Source organism: Saccoglossus kowalevskii, chromosome 20, assembly GCF_978046115.1.
Source record: "Saccoglossus kowalevskii chromosome 20, keSacKowa6.1, whole genome shotgun sequence".
Classification (NCBI taxonomy): domain Eukaryota; kingdom Metazoa; phylum Hemichordata; class Enteropneusta; family Harrimaniidae; genus Saccoglossus; species Saccoglossus kowalevskii.
Genome location: NC_140660.1, coordinates 251,954 through 266,093, shown reverse-complemented (window position 1 = coordinate 266,093; position 14,140 = coordinate 251,954). Strand labels below are relative to the sequence as shown.

Genomic DNA, 14,140 nt, shown 5'->3' with positions numbered 1-14,140 from the left:
AGAAAACTGTGCCTGTGATACAACATTTACAAATGACCAGAAATGGTAAATTCTACAGTCATGACACTGTAGACAAATTTGAAATGATAAGCTGTGAATGGATTCACAGTATAAAAGAATCGCAGTCAACTGGCTCAGAAATGATAATAAAATTAATGCGATATTTACTATACTTGAATACAGTATGAAACTAATTAAAATGAAAAGACAAGTTGTGAACCATGTGTTGGGATACCATAGTATACAGGGATTTTTTCAAGCAAGGGAACAAGGGCCCTCATGCCAAGGGCGCAGCGCCCTCATGCCATGGCCATGGCCATGTGCCCCCTGACCCTGGAGAGCAGATCCTCTGGCAACCATAAAATTCTGAATGATCAGGGATCACATGTTGCCACAGTCTTCAACTGTGACCTGACTGTTAGTAATCTTGGCCCCAAGGAAGCCATATAATGCTCCATTTTAACTTAGAATTATCAAAAACTCCATACCCTGGTACGGGGACACCCCCCCCCCCCTGCATGTACACCTGCCACTATTCAGTCGGGCTGGTGAAAATCTTAAGTTACTAAGATTTAAGTGAACTCTCACACCAAGCGCGATTCGAACACTAATGCGAGAGTCCCAGTAAACTTGACCTTTTCAGAGCTGTAGTTGACATAATTCTGCTCGATTGAAAATAAATAAAATTTTGAAAACATAAGCACGGCTGATTAATTTTTAGCAGGACAAGAAATCTTTTTTTTAAGTTAACCATTTTGATAATTTCAAATATTGACAAAGGAACATTGCACTTCTCAAAGATTACTACATGATAAAAAACGTGCAGTGGACTTGTGACTTACCTAGAACATTACAACAACACATTCTGATACAATCTACATACAATAAACAAATTAAATATAGTTTTATTATTTGTGAGAACAAGGTTACCAATAGTTTTTAAAATTGTCCTCTATAAACAGCATGAATACTGAAATTCAAGTTTTAAAATTATACGACTTTGTAACAGAAACATTATGTATACTGATTTGGTATTTGCTTGGATGCTATGACAACAAGAGTAATAAATTCAAATGAAAGCATCCTTATGACTTCCAGTGGTGTGCAAGTCAGAATAATGGAAATGAAAATGCAAACAGAGAATTTTACATGTGATTCAGTGACTTGATGACACCCCAAGATACTGAAAACTCAGTGACTTGATGACACCCCAAGATGCTGAAAACTCAGCGACTTGATGACACCCCAAGATGCTGAAAACTCAGTGACTTGATGACACCCCAAGATGCTGAAAACTCAGTGACTTGATGACACCCCAAGATGCTGAAAACTCAGTGACTTGATGACACCCCAAGATGCTGATAGCTCAGTGACTTGATGACACCCCAAGATACTGAAAACTCAGTGACTTGATGACACCCCAAGATGCTGAAAACTCAGTGACTTGATGACAACCCAAGATGCTGAAAACTCAGTGACTTGATGACACCCCAAGATGCTGATAACTCAGTGACTTGATGACACCCTAAGATGCTGATAGCTCAGTGACTTGAAGACATCCTAAGATGCTGATAGATCAGTGACTTGATGACACCCCAAGATGCTGAAAACTCAGTGACTTGATGACACCCCAAGATGCTGATAGCTCAGTGACTTGATGACACCCCAAGATGCTGATAGCTCAGTGACTTGAAGACATCCTAAGATGCTGATAGATCAGTGACTTGATGACACCCAAAGATGCTGATAGCTCGATGACTTAATGACACCCTAAGATGCTGATAACTCAATTACAACTGAAGCTACAGAACTGCTTGGTACTGTTTGGCTAAGCGGACATCTTGCAAAACCTGTAGCTGTAGTATTTAATTACAGTACACACATATTCTTAAACATGATAAGTCTTAAAATGATTTTGACAACAGTACAACTTCAAGACTGTAAAAGAAAAAAACAACAACAGTTTTTGACACAAGAAAACAGACACTGAGAGCAGAAATGAATCTAAGAAAGAGTTATGATCATTTGAATGAACAAAGATATTCACTAAAAATAGAAAATCAATCAGAAATGATCAAAATCAAAGACAGAATAAACAATGATACTTTCATAATTCAAAATCAGTTTTGATCAACAAATTTTTGCTAAAAACAGAAAATCTGAAATACCATATGGTCCTAGCTCAACTTAACATCTAGCAAGCATCTAGCCAGCTGGCATGCGTTTGTAAAAATTGCTGCCAATCAGCACAATATGTAACATAGCAATCAGACTAATGAATTTAGAGAAGAAGCCAAAGACAAGTCGACAGTGAAGACAGTGAATCATCTCTGTTCAATTTAGTGACATACCGTACCTTTTTTTCTTTCCTTTCAATTACAGACCCTTATTCATAGCCTATACTAGTTTTAATCAGGAGCTGTATTGTACATGTATAAAATATCTGTTGTATTTTAAGACCTGACCTTTATAATCCATGCCCACCCACTATGTATATTAAGACTGAAATGCATAATATCAATGACTATTCAATAACTTCATTTCATTTATTGTGATATACTTGACATAAATTGATATCATAGTGGACATGTATACTAGCAATAGATGGATCAGTAAATCATATCTTTTGAGCAGAGGTATACACATATCCTTCCCTTCATAATATATAACAATAGACAAAGGCATACTAAAAATTATATCTCAAATGTAAATATTTGTGGTATATTTCAAGTTTAACTGAACCGGAAGTGAAAATTGTTATTATAATAATAATCTTCATTACACCGTAATGAAAAAACAAAACAATGTTAACTTCATCTTAGGTACAAAAGTAATACAAAAATAAGAATAAAACTAAATTTAAAATTTAAAATACAAGCTATGCATGGCACAGTTCCCGTCAGTTATCGAATTTAAGGTAGCGGAATAGTTTTTTGGGCACTTTTCACATTTTTTTTTGAAAATCACAAGCATAGCTCCATAAGGCATGCCACATACATTAGTGTATTTATTTTATTGAAAAAATAATATCTTGTACAAGTAAACTGGTTTTTTCCTTGTGTGCAAACAAATACCCAAGTTTTTTGTTTATCCAGTGTACACCCCATGAGTGCTTCTCATTAATATTCATGGTTAACAAACATAACTGAACTGGGGCTAAGCTATTTACAAACAACTGATAAGATATCTGTTTGTAGTTTACACACAGCTGATAAGATGTGTGCACTGCTTCGTTTCAAGAGGAGGAAGCTGTACAGCAAAAACAAAAACAAAAAACACTTTCGAAACACAACAAATTTTGTATAAACAAAATAGTACATGAGTGTATCACATGTTACCGGATTTTGCCATAAATTCGCCCGGGCCGTTTAACGGCAGTTTGGTATTTTTTAAGATTTTTTTGAAAATATTTTGGGAAGACAAATTTATGTTCTAAATGTTATTTTAATAAATCTGTTGTCAAAATAAAAGTACAATGTCACAGTTGGAGATTTTTTATTTTTTTTTATTTCTGTTTGATACATTATATGCTTTTTAGGATCAGATCAGGGGGCCTTGACCCTTACCGAGTTCCGTGTTGATTGACATTCAACGAGATCCGAATTTTTAATTTGATGGCTGGTTTGAATATATCCACTTTTACAGTGATCAATATAAGCGTTTGGAAATAGCATAATTATATTGCGTGAGTGAAAGAAGCCAGTGAAACAGCGTGTTCTATTTATTTCTAACGCGCGTGGTCGGCGTCTTTGATTGCGATTGTTTTGTATTTTTGTCTTCGAAATGTATCACTCGCTGCGTTTTTTTTGGGGGGGGGGGTCACGTCTCGCAACTGAAAGTCCAAGCTGACTTTGTTTTGGCTGTAAAACTAAAAGCCCCCAACGTCGGATTCGTCAGCGTCATTCACAAATACTTGAAGGGCATCTGTGATATCTTCACCTTCAAACTGTCTTCGTCTAAAAAGTCAAATTCGTCATCTTCTTCTCCACAGTTAGCTTCCCCAGCTAACACCTCTTGAAGTTTACTGTTCAGTAATTTACTTTCATTGACTCCACCGTCATTCACAGCAGTTTTCGTTTCCTCAACGGCGGTACTCACAATGGTAAAGGATGTTTCCCAAGATAGTACGACGTATTCAATGCGTAAGTGTGAATTATAAACAGACCAGAAAAGTCCGGTTAAAGCAACAAAAAGACGACAAAAAGACACTTTGAAGCCCCGTCATAGCCATAACAAGAAACCACGTGGGGTTGTTTAGTGTCTGTCAATATTTTAGAACACTGCATTTTCATTGGTCGAATTACGTTGAAAGAGTCGTCAATTGAAACAAATATTACAGTCTGTTGACAGTGATTGATCACTATTATCATCATGAGAAAAAAAAAGAGTTATCCGCAATATACTTGCTGTTGGGGAGCCACACTACGGTAGCTTCCTTTGCCGAGATCGCCAGAATCTTCACGATAAAGTGGCAAGTTTAAAACTTCATGCAGCACAATTATTTGCGAACATAATGGACTTGAATTTAGCTGATGGTGGTTGTTACTATCTTAAAATAAAATCAAACCAAAGTCCGACGTACCTGCAAAAAGAGTGCATGTAAATGTGCTGTAAGACGAACACTTTGGTAAGGAGGGGCAGAGTTTCCTTCGAATTCGTCTAAAAATCGCTTTAGGCTTATTCAGGTAAAATGAAAACTAAACTTGCACGAACACTACAAAAGGTCCCTCCCGAAAATAACAAGTCCAACAAAAACGGTCTCGTCGGATAATGATTTACAATATTTTCGTGTTGAAAATTTACTCTGCATTTCTTCCAATTCCACACATAAAAAAACTTACCCCACAGCCGTCATTCCATTTTCTTATTCTACCGTAATCTGCGCAAGTTTGCTCGCGGGAGTCTGATAATTATTGTCGGAAAGTGTTCTTGTGTCTCTAAAAGACTTTGAAACTTGTGGAATACTCAAGAAAATAAGTTTGCAAATAAAACGGCCCAAACATAAATACGCTATGTTGACAAACACTTCAACTGCCCAGTGTAGTATTTGTGTTGTTTGCTACCTGCAAACAGAACCGCCCACTTTGCATAATCCCAGCTGTAATGAATGACGTCACCGTTCGTTATCCGCACAGACCGTGTCAAAACTCCATAGCGTGAAAGAAAACGGTAAAAATACAGTTTTTTCACAGACATAAATGTCGAATCATGATTTTTTCTGAAAACAACCTTCAAGGTAATTTATTTACTGCCAACCTATATAATTGTTGCTGCTAAAACGGGAGTTAACCTTGATTGAAGTTTAAAATCATAAAAGTGCCGATTTCTCGGTGTTCGATTTCTGGCAATTGCCGTTGACCTAATTTTAAATGGCGTTTCAGTGAGTAGCGCTACGATGTCGCCGTTTGGCTTTCCGTACTCTCGAATATGTTGGCTTCGTATCCGTATTTACATTTTTGCGAAATTCTATCGCGTATTTTCACAAACCTCGCGCAAACCACCGGTATACACTAACTTCAACACCAAAAAACGTGCTTGAAATTTTCCATTTTCGGATAGGAAAAAAAAACTTAATTTAAAAAATAGAAATACGGATTTAAACTTCATGACCTTTGCTTCAAAACAGTGTAAAGTTTTTGGCCGCATGCATGACCGTAGAGCTGACATTTAAAAACGTATTCACGTTAGTTAATTATCAGCCGCGCCGATTTTCAGAATCACGTGACGCTAAAACAAACACAGTGTTCACAAAATATTAATAATAGAAAAGTACAAGTCAAGGGCTTTCCAAACATATATAGATTGTATAGGTTCTTGTAAAATTTACTCCGATTATAGATGTTTACATTTTCCATGCCAAAAAACTATCTCGCTACCTTAAGATATATAGCTTTGTTTATAGTATAGCTGGAATATAACCATGTCAGGAATATGATTTTTTAACATTAAAATGATTGACATTTGTATCAGATCGTCAAACAAGTACTTGTCCATATTGGGAGATATTGCTCTGGAACAGCATTCAAAATCAGCCATTTTGAATACATGTATATATATATAACATGATGTATAACGAATATATAAAATTTGAACATAATCAGTCAAAACAAGTCCGAGATATGGGTCTAGAAGCCCATTCATTAAAACAAAATGGCCGCCAGACAGCCATTTTGAATCCGATCTGAAAAATAAATGATGTGCATCAGAAACCTGTAATGTCTAATATATGTACCAAGTTTGAACGAAATCCATCCATAAATGTCAGAAACGCTTGATATTTGATGATTTTTTAGCACAAAAATGGCCACCATTCAACCATTTGTAATAGAATCCTCAAACCAATATATCTGTATATCTATGACATGATCTATAATGAGTATTTAAAATTTGAACATAATCAGTCAAAGCATGACAGAGATATGGCACGAGAACCACATTCATTAAAAAAAATGGCCGCCAGTCGGCCATTTTGAATCTTATCTGAAAAACGAAATGATGTGCATCAAGGTCCTATAATGTCTAACGTATATACCAATTTTGAACAAAATCCATCTGTAAACAGCTGAAAAATTTTGATGATTTTTAGCACAAAAATGGCCGCCATTCGGCCATCTTGAATCAGATCGTGAAACAAATTGACGTGCATATGTATAATATCATGTATGATGTATGTGTGAAGTTTGATTGTGATTGATCCAGGCATTTCTAAGATACAGGTCCGGACGCACGCACACAAGGAGGTCAAAACATAAGTCCCCATTTTCGGACTGCGTCCAAACGGGGACTAAAAATAAGCTGCTGTGTTTAGCAAGTGAGAGTTTCATAAATTTAATAACATGTCTGAGTGAATGAATTGATACAATGTAAGTATTATTGCTGAATCAAGTTATGTTTGAAGAGGTGGAAAGACAAAATAACCTGGCGTTAGTATGTGAATTAGTTTGGGAATAAACAAAAACAAGACATTGAAAGAAATGAAAATCTAAATTGAAAACCAATCAATTTATATGCATTATATAGCTATCCTGTTTTGCAATCAAAAACACAAGTCCTTGTCAATAATACAGTTTCTGTTGCAATTAGGGTAAATGTTATTCATGTTATTTAGAAATATGAGCAAAAGCAATCTAATATCACATGATCATAATTTTATAGGATACGATTTCTCGTATTTATACAATTTTTGTATCCAAACTAAAGTAAATTGTAGGTATCTAGATACCTGGGCAGAAAAAATTATGAATATGACTGAGTTAGTGTTGACGAAGAATCTTTTGACTCATTGCATGAATAGATAAGATCCATTTATTATCATGAAAGCTGTCAAAACTTTCAGTGCTCCTTTTACCTTATCCCTTTTTAAATGAGTGAACTGATGGTCGAACAGCTTTGCTATCCTGCAAGAACATTGCACATTGCATTCAAACAATGCATACAAATAAAAAACAAACAAGTCATTGAAAATGACACAGTCCCCGTTAAATTTGTGAAAGTTCTCTTTGTGCTCGTCATATTAAAGCGGAGGGGTTGTCCTTGAAACTTGAGTTCCAAGTGGCGTATACAACAGATTGTTTATTTACATCAAAACACGTGTTCCTTGTAATAGTAATATGACCAAAAATAAAAACAGTCGTTATTTGGTCATTTTTGATATGATTATGAAACACACTGATATACATACCAGTGTGTTTCATAATGTATGTGCCAAATATGAATGAAAATGGTACATAAATTGTGGAAATATAGCAGTAAGCCCAAAAAGTCAGATGGCTGTCAATCAGCCATCCTTGACCAGATTTTGAAACAAATTGTTATGGACATGCATCCTAACATGTATAAAGTACATGTATGTGCCAAATTTGAATGAAAACTGACAAAGCATGTCCAAAATACAACATTTTCAAAAAAACAAGATGGCTGCCAGTCGGCCATTTTGAATCGAATCGCTAAACCACTGCATGTGCATATGTCCCACATAAAGTACTAGGCACATGCAAAGAACGAACGAAATTGGTCCAAGGGATTCTGAGATATGACTATGGACGGACACATGGATGCACAGACGCACGGACGTAGACTGAATAATAAGTCCCCGTTTTCGGACTTTGTCCGAACGGGGACTAAATATGGTTAACCCACAAAAAAGTCATTTGGTTTGGGCTGTTGAGAAATACACTTCATTCTACTAAATGTTCAAAAAAATTATGTATACCTGAAATATCAGGGAGGTAGTTTTCAGGAAGTCGAAAATATTGCTTGTGTTCTTGAAAACATGATGGAATTCAGTATTTGCACAAAATCGATTTAAGTGCTGTAAAACATTCTTTAATGATAAACAAACTTGAAGTTTACATAGAAAACCAAGGATATCGAACAATGACTGAATAATAAGCAATGTTATTGGAACCTTGTAAAGCAAGTCAATTCTATGTGTACGTCTACGGTAATACATAATCATTTGCATGATGTTTTGATTCTTCCGGTGTTCTTAATTCATTGAAGTCAGTTTTTGTTTTCATTAATTAAAAGCCTAAATTAGAGTCAAACCATTGAAAACAAATCTTAGGTGGACATAATTTTAGAGAACTAAAAATGACACAATTTTGTGATAGGTTGTGATTTTAAAAGCAATTGGAAAATCTGCTAAATGATTAGATGGTCACATTTTATGGGAATGAAGCAGAGGTCAACAAGTGATTGCATAACATAGTCACTGTGAGTTACCTAGTTAATGAAGCAGAGGTCAACAAGTGATTGCATAACATAGTCACTGTGAGTTAGCAGAGGTCAACAAGTGATTGCATAACATAGTCACTGTGAGTTACCTAGTTAATGAAGCAGAGGTCAACAAGTGATTGCATAACATAGTCACTGTGAGTTAGCAGAGGTCAACAAGTGATAGCATAACATAGTCAATGTGAGTTACCTAGTTAATGAAGCAGAGGTCAACAAGTGATTGCATAACATAGTCACTGTGAGTTAGCAGAGGTCAACAAGTGATTGCATAACATAGTCACTGTGAGTTAGCAGAGGTCAACAAGTGATTGCATAACATAGTCACTGTGAGTTAGCAGAGGTCAACAAGTGATTGCATAACATAGTCACTGTGAGTTACCTAGTTAATGAAGCAGAGGTCAACAAGTGATTGCATAACATAGTCACTGTGAGTTAGCAGAGGTCAACAAGTGATTGCATAACATAGTCACTGTGAGTTAGCAGAGGTCAACAAGTGATTGCATAACATAGTTACTGTGAGTTAGCAGAGGTCAACAAGTGATTGCATAACATAGTCACTGTGAGTTACCTAGTTAATGAAGCAGAGGTCAACAAGTGATTGCATAACATAGTCACTGTGAGTTACCTAGTTAATGAAGCAGAGGTCAACAAGTGATTGCATAACATAGTCACTGTGAGTTAGCAGAGGTCAACAAGTGATTGCATAACATACATTTTGTAGTCACTGAGTTAGCAGAGGTCAACAAGTGATTGCATAACATAGTCACTGTGAGTTAGCAGAGGTCAACAAGTGATTGCATAACATAGTCACTGTGAGTTACCTAGTTAATGAAGCAGAGGTCAACAAGTGATTGTATAACATAGTCACTGTGAGTTACCTAGTTAATGAAGCAGAGGTCAACAAGTGATTGCATAACATAGTCACTGTGAGTTACCTAGTTAATGAAGCAGAGGTCAACAAGTGATTGCATAACATAGTCACTGTGAGTTACTTAGTTAATGAAGCAGAGGTCAACAAGTGATTGTATAACATAGTCACTGTGAGTTACCTAGTTAATGAAGCAGAGGTCAACAAGTGATTGCATAACATAGTCACTGTGAGTTACCTAGTTAATGAAGCAGAGGTCAACAAGTGATTGCATAACATAGTCACTGTGAGTTACCTAGTTAATGAAGCAGAGGTCAACAAGTGATTGCATAACATAGTCACTGTGAGTTACCTAGTTAATGAAGCAGAGGTCAACAAGTGATTGTATAACATAGTCACTGTGAGTTACCTAGTTAATGAAGCAGAGGTCAACAAGTGATTGCATAACATAGTCACTGTGAGTTACCTAGTTAATGAAGCAGAGGTCAACAAGTGATTGTATAACATAGTCACTGTGAGTTACCTAGTTAATGAAGCAGAGGTCAACAAGTGATTGCATAACATAGTCACTGTGAGTTACCTAGTTAATGAAGCAGAGGTCAACAAGTGATTGCATAACATAGTCACTGTGAGTTACCTAGTTAATGAAGCAGAGGTCAACAAGTGATTGCATAACATAGTCACTGTGAGTTACCTAGTTAATGAAGCAGAGGTCAACAAGTGATTGCATAACATAGTCACTGTGAGTTACCTAGTTAATGAAGCAGAGGTCAACAAGTGATTGCATAACATAGTCACTGTGAGTTAGCAGAGGTCAACAAGTGATTGCATAACATAGTCACTGTGAGTTACCTAGTTAATGAAGCAGAGGTCAACAAGTGATTGCATAACATAGTCACTGTGAGTTACTTAGTTAATGAAGCAGAGGTCAACAAGTGATTGCATAACATAGTCACTGTGAGTTACCTAGTTAATGAAGCAGAGGTCAACAAGTGATTGTATAACATAGTCACTGTGAGTTACCTAGTTAATGAAGCAGAGGTCAACAAGTGATTGTATAACATAGTCACTGTGAGTTACCTAGTTAATGAAGCAGAGGTCAACAAGTGATTGTATAACATAGTCACTGTGAGTTACCTAGTTAATGAAGCAGAGGTCAACAAGTGATTGCATAACATAGTCACTGTGAGTTACCTAGTTAATGAAGCAGAGGTCAACAAGTGATTGTATAACATAGTCACTGTGAGTTACCTAGTTAAAGAACTATAAACAGTTTATATTATGAGCTGACTGCATTGCCAGTCAGATATGGCTCCAGTACTGCTTTTATTGCAATCCAAAATAATTCACCTTTTCACCACCAGTTCCCTCTCTTCATCACAAATTAACAAAATAATTCCATATATAGACTACAGTCTTACCTTTGGAAGACTGGGACAAAAATAGCCAAATTTTTTGATTAAAAACTAAAAAATCACTTAAATTTTGCCAGTTATGGGTTCATTTCCAGAAATATTTGAGAATATAATAAAAAAGTGCAGAAAAATTTAAATGAGAAAGTCTGGTGGTGAAAACATTAAGGTCTCATCATGTCTAATGTGTGTACTAAGTCTGAACCAAAAAACTATCCACACACGATCTAGATTTGGCTCTAAAATTCTGAAATGATTTTGATGATTAAAAATTAAAACATTAAAATGGTCGCCATTTGACCATCTAGAATCAGATCATAAGAAAATGGATGTGCGTATATATCCCAAATTATATGATGTGTGTCTAAAGTTCTAATGTGAACAGCCAACGCATATACAAGATACAAGTCTGGGTCAGACTGACAACGAATCTGTAAGTTTCCAAGTTTGGATTGTATCAGACTCAATACTTGGTAATCTTACTAACCTAGATGCAGTACTTAAATACTTGGCAGGTCAAGTAAGGTCAAAATAAATAAATGTTGTGGTTCTGGCACATTTTATATTTTATTTCCCTTCAGACATCATTTGTTATGTGATCGCTTGCTGATTTTGAAATCTCGTCTGATTTTGTAATATTTTTTCATATTTGGCCAAAAAAAATGCTGATTAGAGTATAAATTTTAGGTAGGGTAGGGTGATCTGAGCCAGACATCTAAACAAGACCAGACCCTAGATGTAATAATTCATTAAAAGTTTACATTGTCATGCTGTAATAGTCATTGTAAAATAGTACACATATGACAATAGAGTGCTATAGTTGTACACAACCGCTAAACTTAAGTGTCAAACTAACACAACAAAACACCCTGCAGGGAACATTATATTCAATCTAGCTGAATGTGTGTATATCTTTACTGTTACTGTGACAACACACACAGTATTGGCACTCTCATGAGGTAGTCAAAGATACCTTGCATAGCAGTAATTGTCTATGCTTCACTGGCTGTGTTGTGAGATATCTATATCAACTAGACCTGTTTTCTACAAAGAGTTCTGGTATATTTCATATACATTGCACCCCAACTTGTTTGCTTGATCACTCTGATCACAAATTAGTGTAAGCTGACATTATTGAGACGTGGGTACACTACACACATGTATTCAACCCTATTAAAACTGTCAAAAGAATATCACATTAATTTGTTTTAAAAGTATTGATTCAAACATCGACCATCTACTTTTAGGTTTTTTTTACCCAGTACAAAATATATTTGCAGAGTAAACTAATCTGAAAACATGCCAAAATTGGTTATTTCAGACTTTTTTTCATAGAAATTCATGTTATAAAGCATTATTTCATTAAAAAAAAATAGTAATTATAGACAACTATAAAAACCTAATATCTTAAAAATTGTTGACACCTTTTTTGTGCGAAAAGTTGCTTGTGACCAAACATTGTAACCATATGAAAAGTGAAGGAAATCCAGTGAAAAATTATAATGGTAAGAAACTACCCCAACCTAACCTAACCTAACAGTACAGTTAGGGCGTAAAAAAACAATGTTGTAGGTACATGTAGGTTTCTAAAGATTGTTTCTTGGTTAGAAATCATGTTTAAAGTTGTTTACATTACCTAGGTCTGCAATTTTTTGAATTTCTGTAACATTTTAGTGGAATTTTGAGTTATGTCAAATTGTATTCATAAAGTGACCATACATTAAATAATTTGTTAATAATTGTGGAGTTTCAACCAATTAATTATTATTTTGAATATTTGTTGCAGATTCTGAGTTGTCTGCAACTTGATCTCATACCATATCATTACCTGGTTACTGCATAGTAACAATGAATGTTCTAAAAAAGTAGGAAATTAAATTATTTAAGACAGTTGATTCCTGTTTTAAATTGTATTTATGTATTTTAAATACCCTCTGCCTCAAGACCAAACAATGACAGGAAGGAATCAGATAATATAATGGGATAAAAAAACACAGAAAAGCTACAAACCCGATTTGATTGAATCCATGAAGGTAGAGTCTGTGTTTGTTTTTAATAGCAAGCAACAGTTTATGGCTGCTTGTGTAAAATGCCTCTAAAATTATACGGATAAACTACCTATGCAAATCACATTTGGCACCTCTCCAACAACTGGATGTGTCAATAAGAGCGTGCCTTACTGAAACTGGCTAGGTCTTTTAAGCTGCCTGTAAAACAAGCCCTGATTGGTTGCTAATCTAGCAAAATTTGCATGCAATTTGCATATAGATACTAGTTGGACCAACTAGAACCCGTGCCTTTCCCTACATAAATTTTAATCAGATTGTTATGACCCATGAAGCCATGTGGAAGAAGAATAGGAAAAACACTAGGTTTAGCATATGAAAAAAAAGAAACTGAAAAAGCTTAAAACTACTAAACCATATGTTGTGAAGAAGATAAAACCAAATACTACGAAATACTTTATTTCAGCTGGAATCAATTTTCGCTGAAAAGACTTTCAGGGTGTTTTGTATGGAATTTATTTTCACTTATTTTTGATAAGTTGAATATAAAATATAGGAAACAAGGTATATTCGCTGGATTTTATTTTCACTGAATCATCCCTTCAGCGAAAATAATAAATTTCAAGCGAAAATGAAGTATTTTACAGTAGCATTTTGTCCTCCATTGTCTTGTTTTCATTGTTCCACCTACATGAAGATTTTGAACAAAGAAATAAAATAAAATGCAATTGTATAATAATCCTCCAGAATTAACAAGAGGGTCATTATAGTTTCTTAAACCTAAAAATTCACTTGTATACAATCTATGCCTAAAGCAGGTTACTTTCTTCTTAATAGTTACACATAATGTTTTGTTTTGTTACTCACAGATAGAAAAAGATTTTTAAGGCCCCCCTCACCCCTAACCTGAACCCTAACACCCCCACCACCCCAATGTAATTGGGGTGCCCTCCAAATAATTATATCGGTAATTTAGAAGTAACCCCAAAGAGAGGTATATACAATATAAAAATACAATAGAGAGGTATATATACTAGTAAATATACTTATAACTAAAGACAAAACCATGTTAATTAATTTAGCCAAATTTGTACACCAAGGCTTCTTAATAAGAAAAC

The 14,140-nt window shown here is 35.2% G+C and overlaps 1 protein-coding gene across 2 annotated transcripts in view; it reads right to left on the bottom strand.

Annotated features, from left to right (window-relative positions):
* LOC100376561 (pyruvate kinase PKM-like) overlaps positions 1-14,140 on the bottom strand; it is a 91,679-nt gene that overhangs the window by 76,566 nt on the left and 973 nt on the right. Inside the window, exon 1 of one of the 2 annotated variants that reach the window (XM_085494505.1) lies at positions 13,027-13,080. The exons of the other annotated variant lie outside the window; for it this stretch is intronic. Coding sequence (XP_085350631.1) covers positions 13,027-13,045 — 19 coding nt within the window. The 5' untranslated portion in view covers positions 13,046-13,080. Of the gene's footprint in view, positions 1-13,026; positions 13,081-14,140 lie in introns of those variants that run through there. 2 annotated transcript variants of the gene reach the window in all.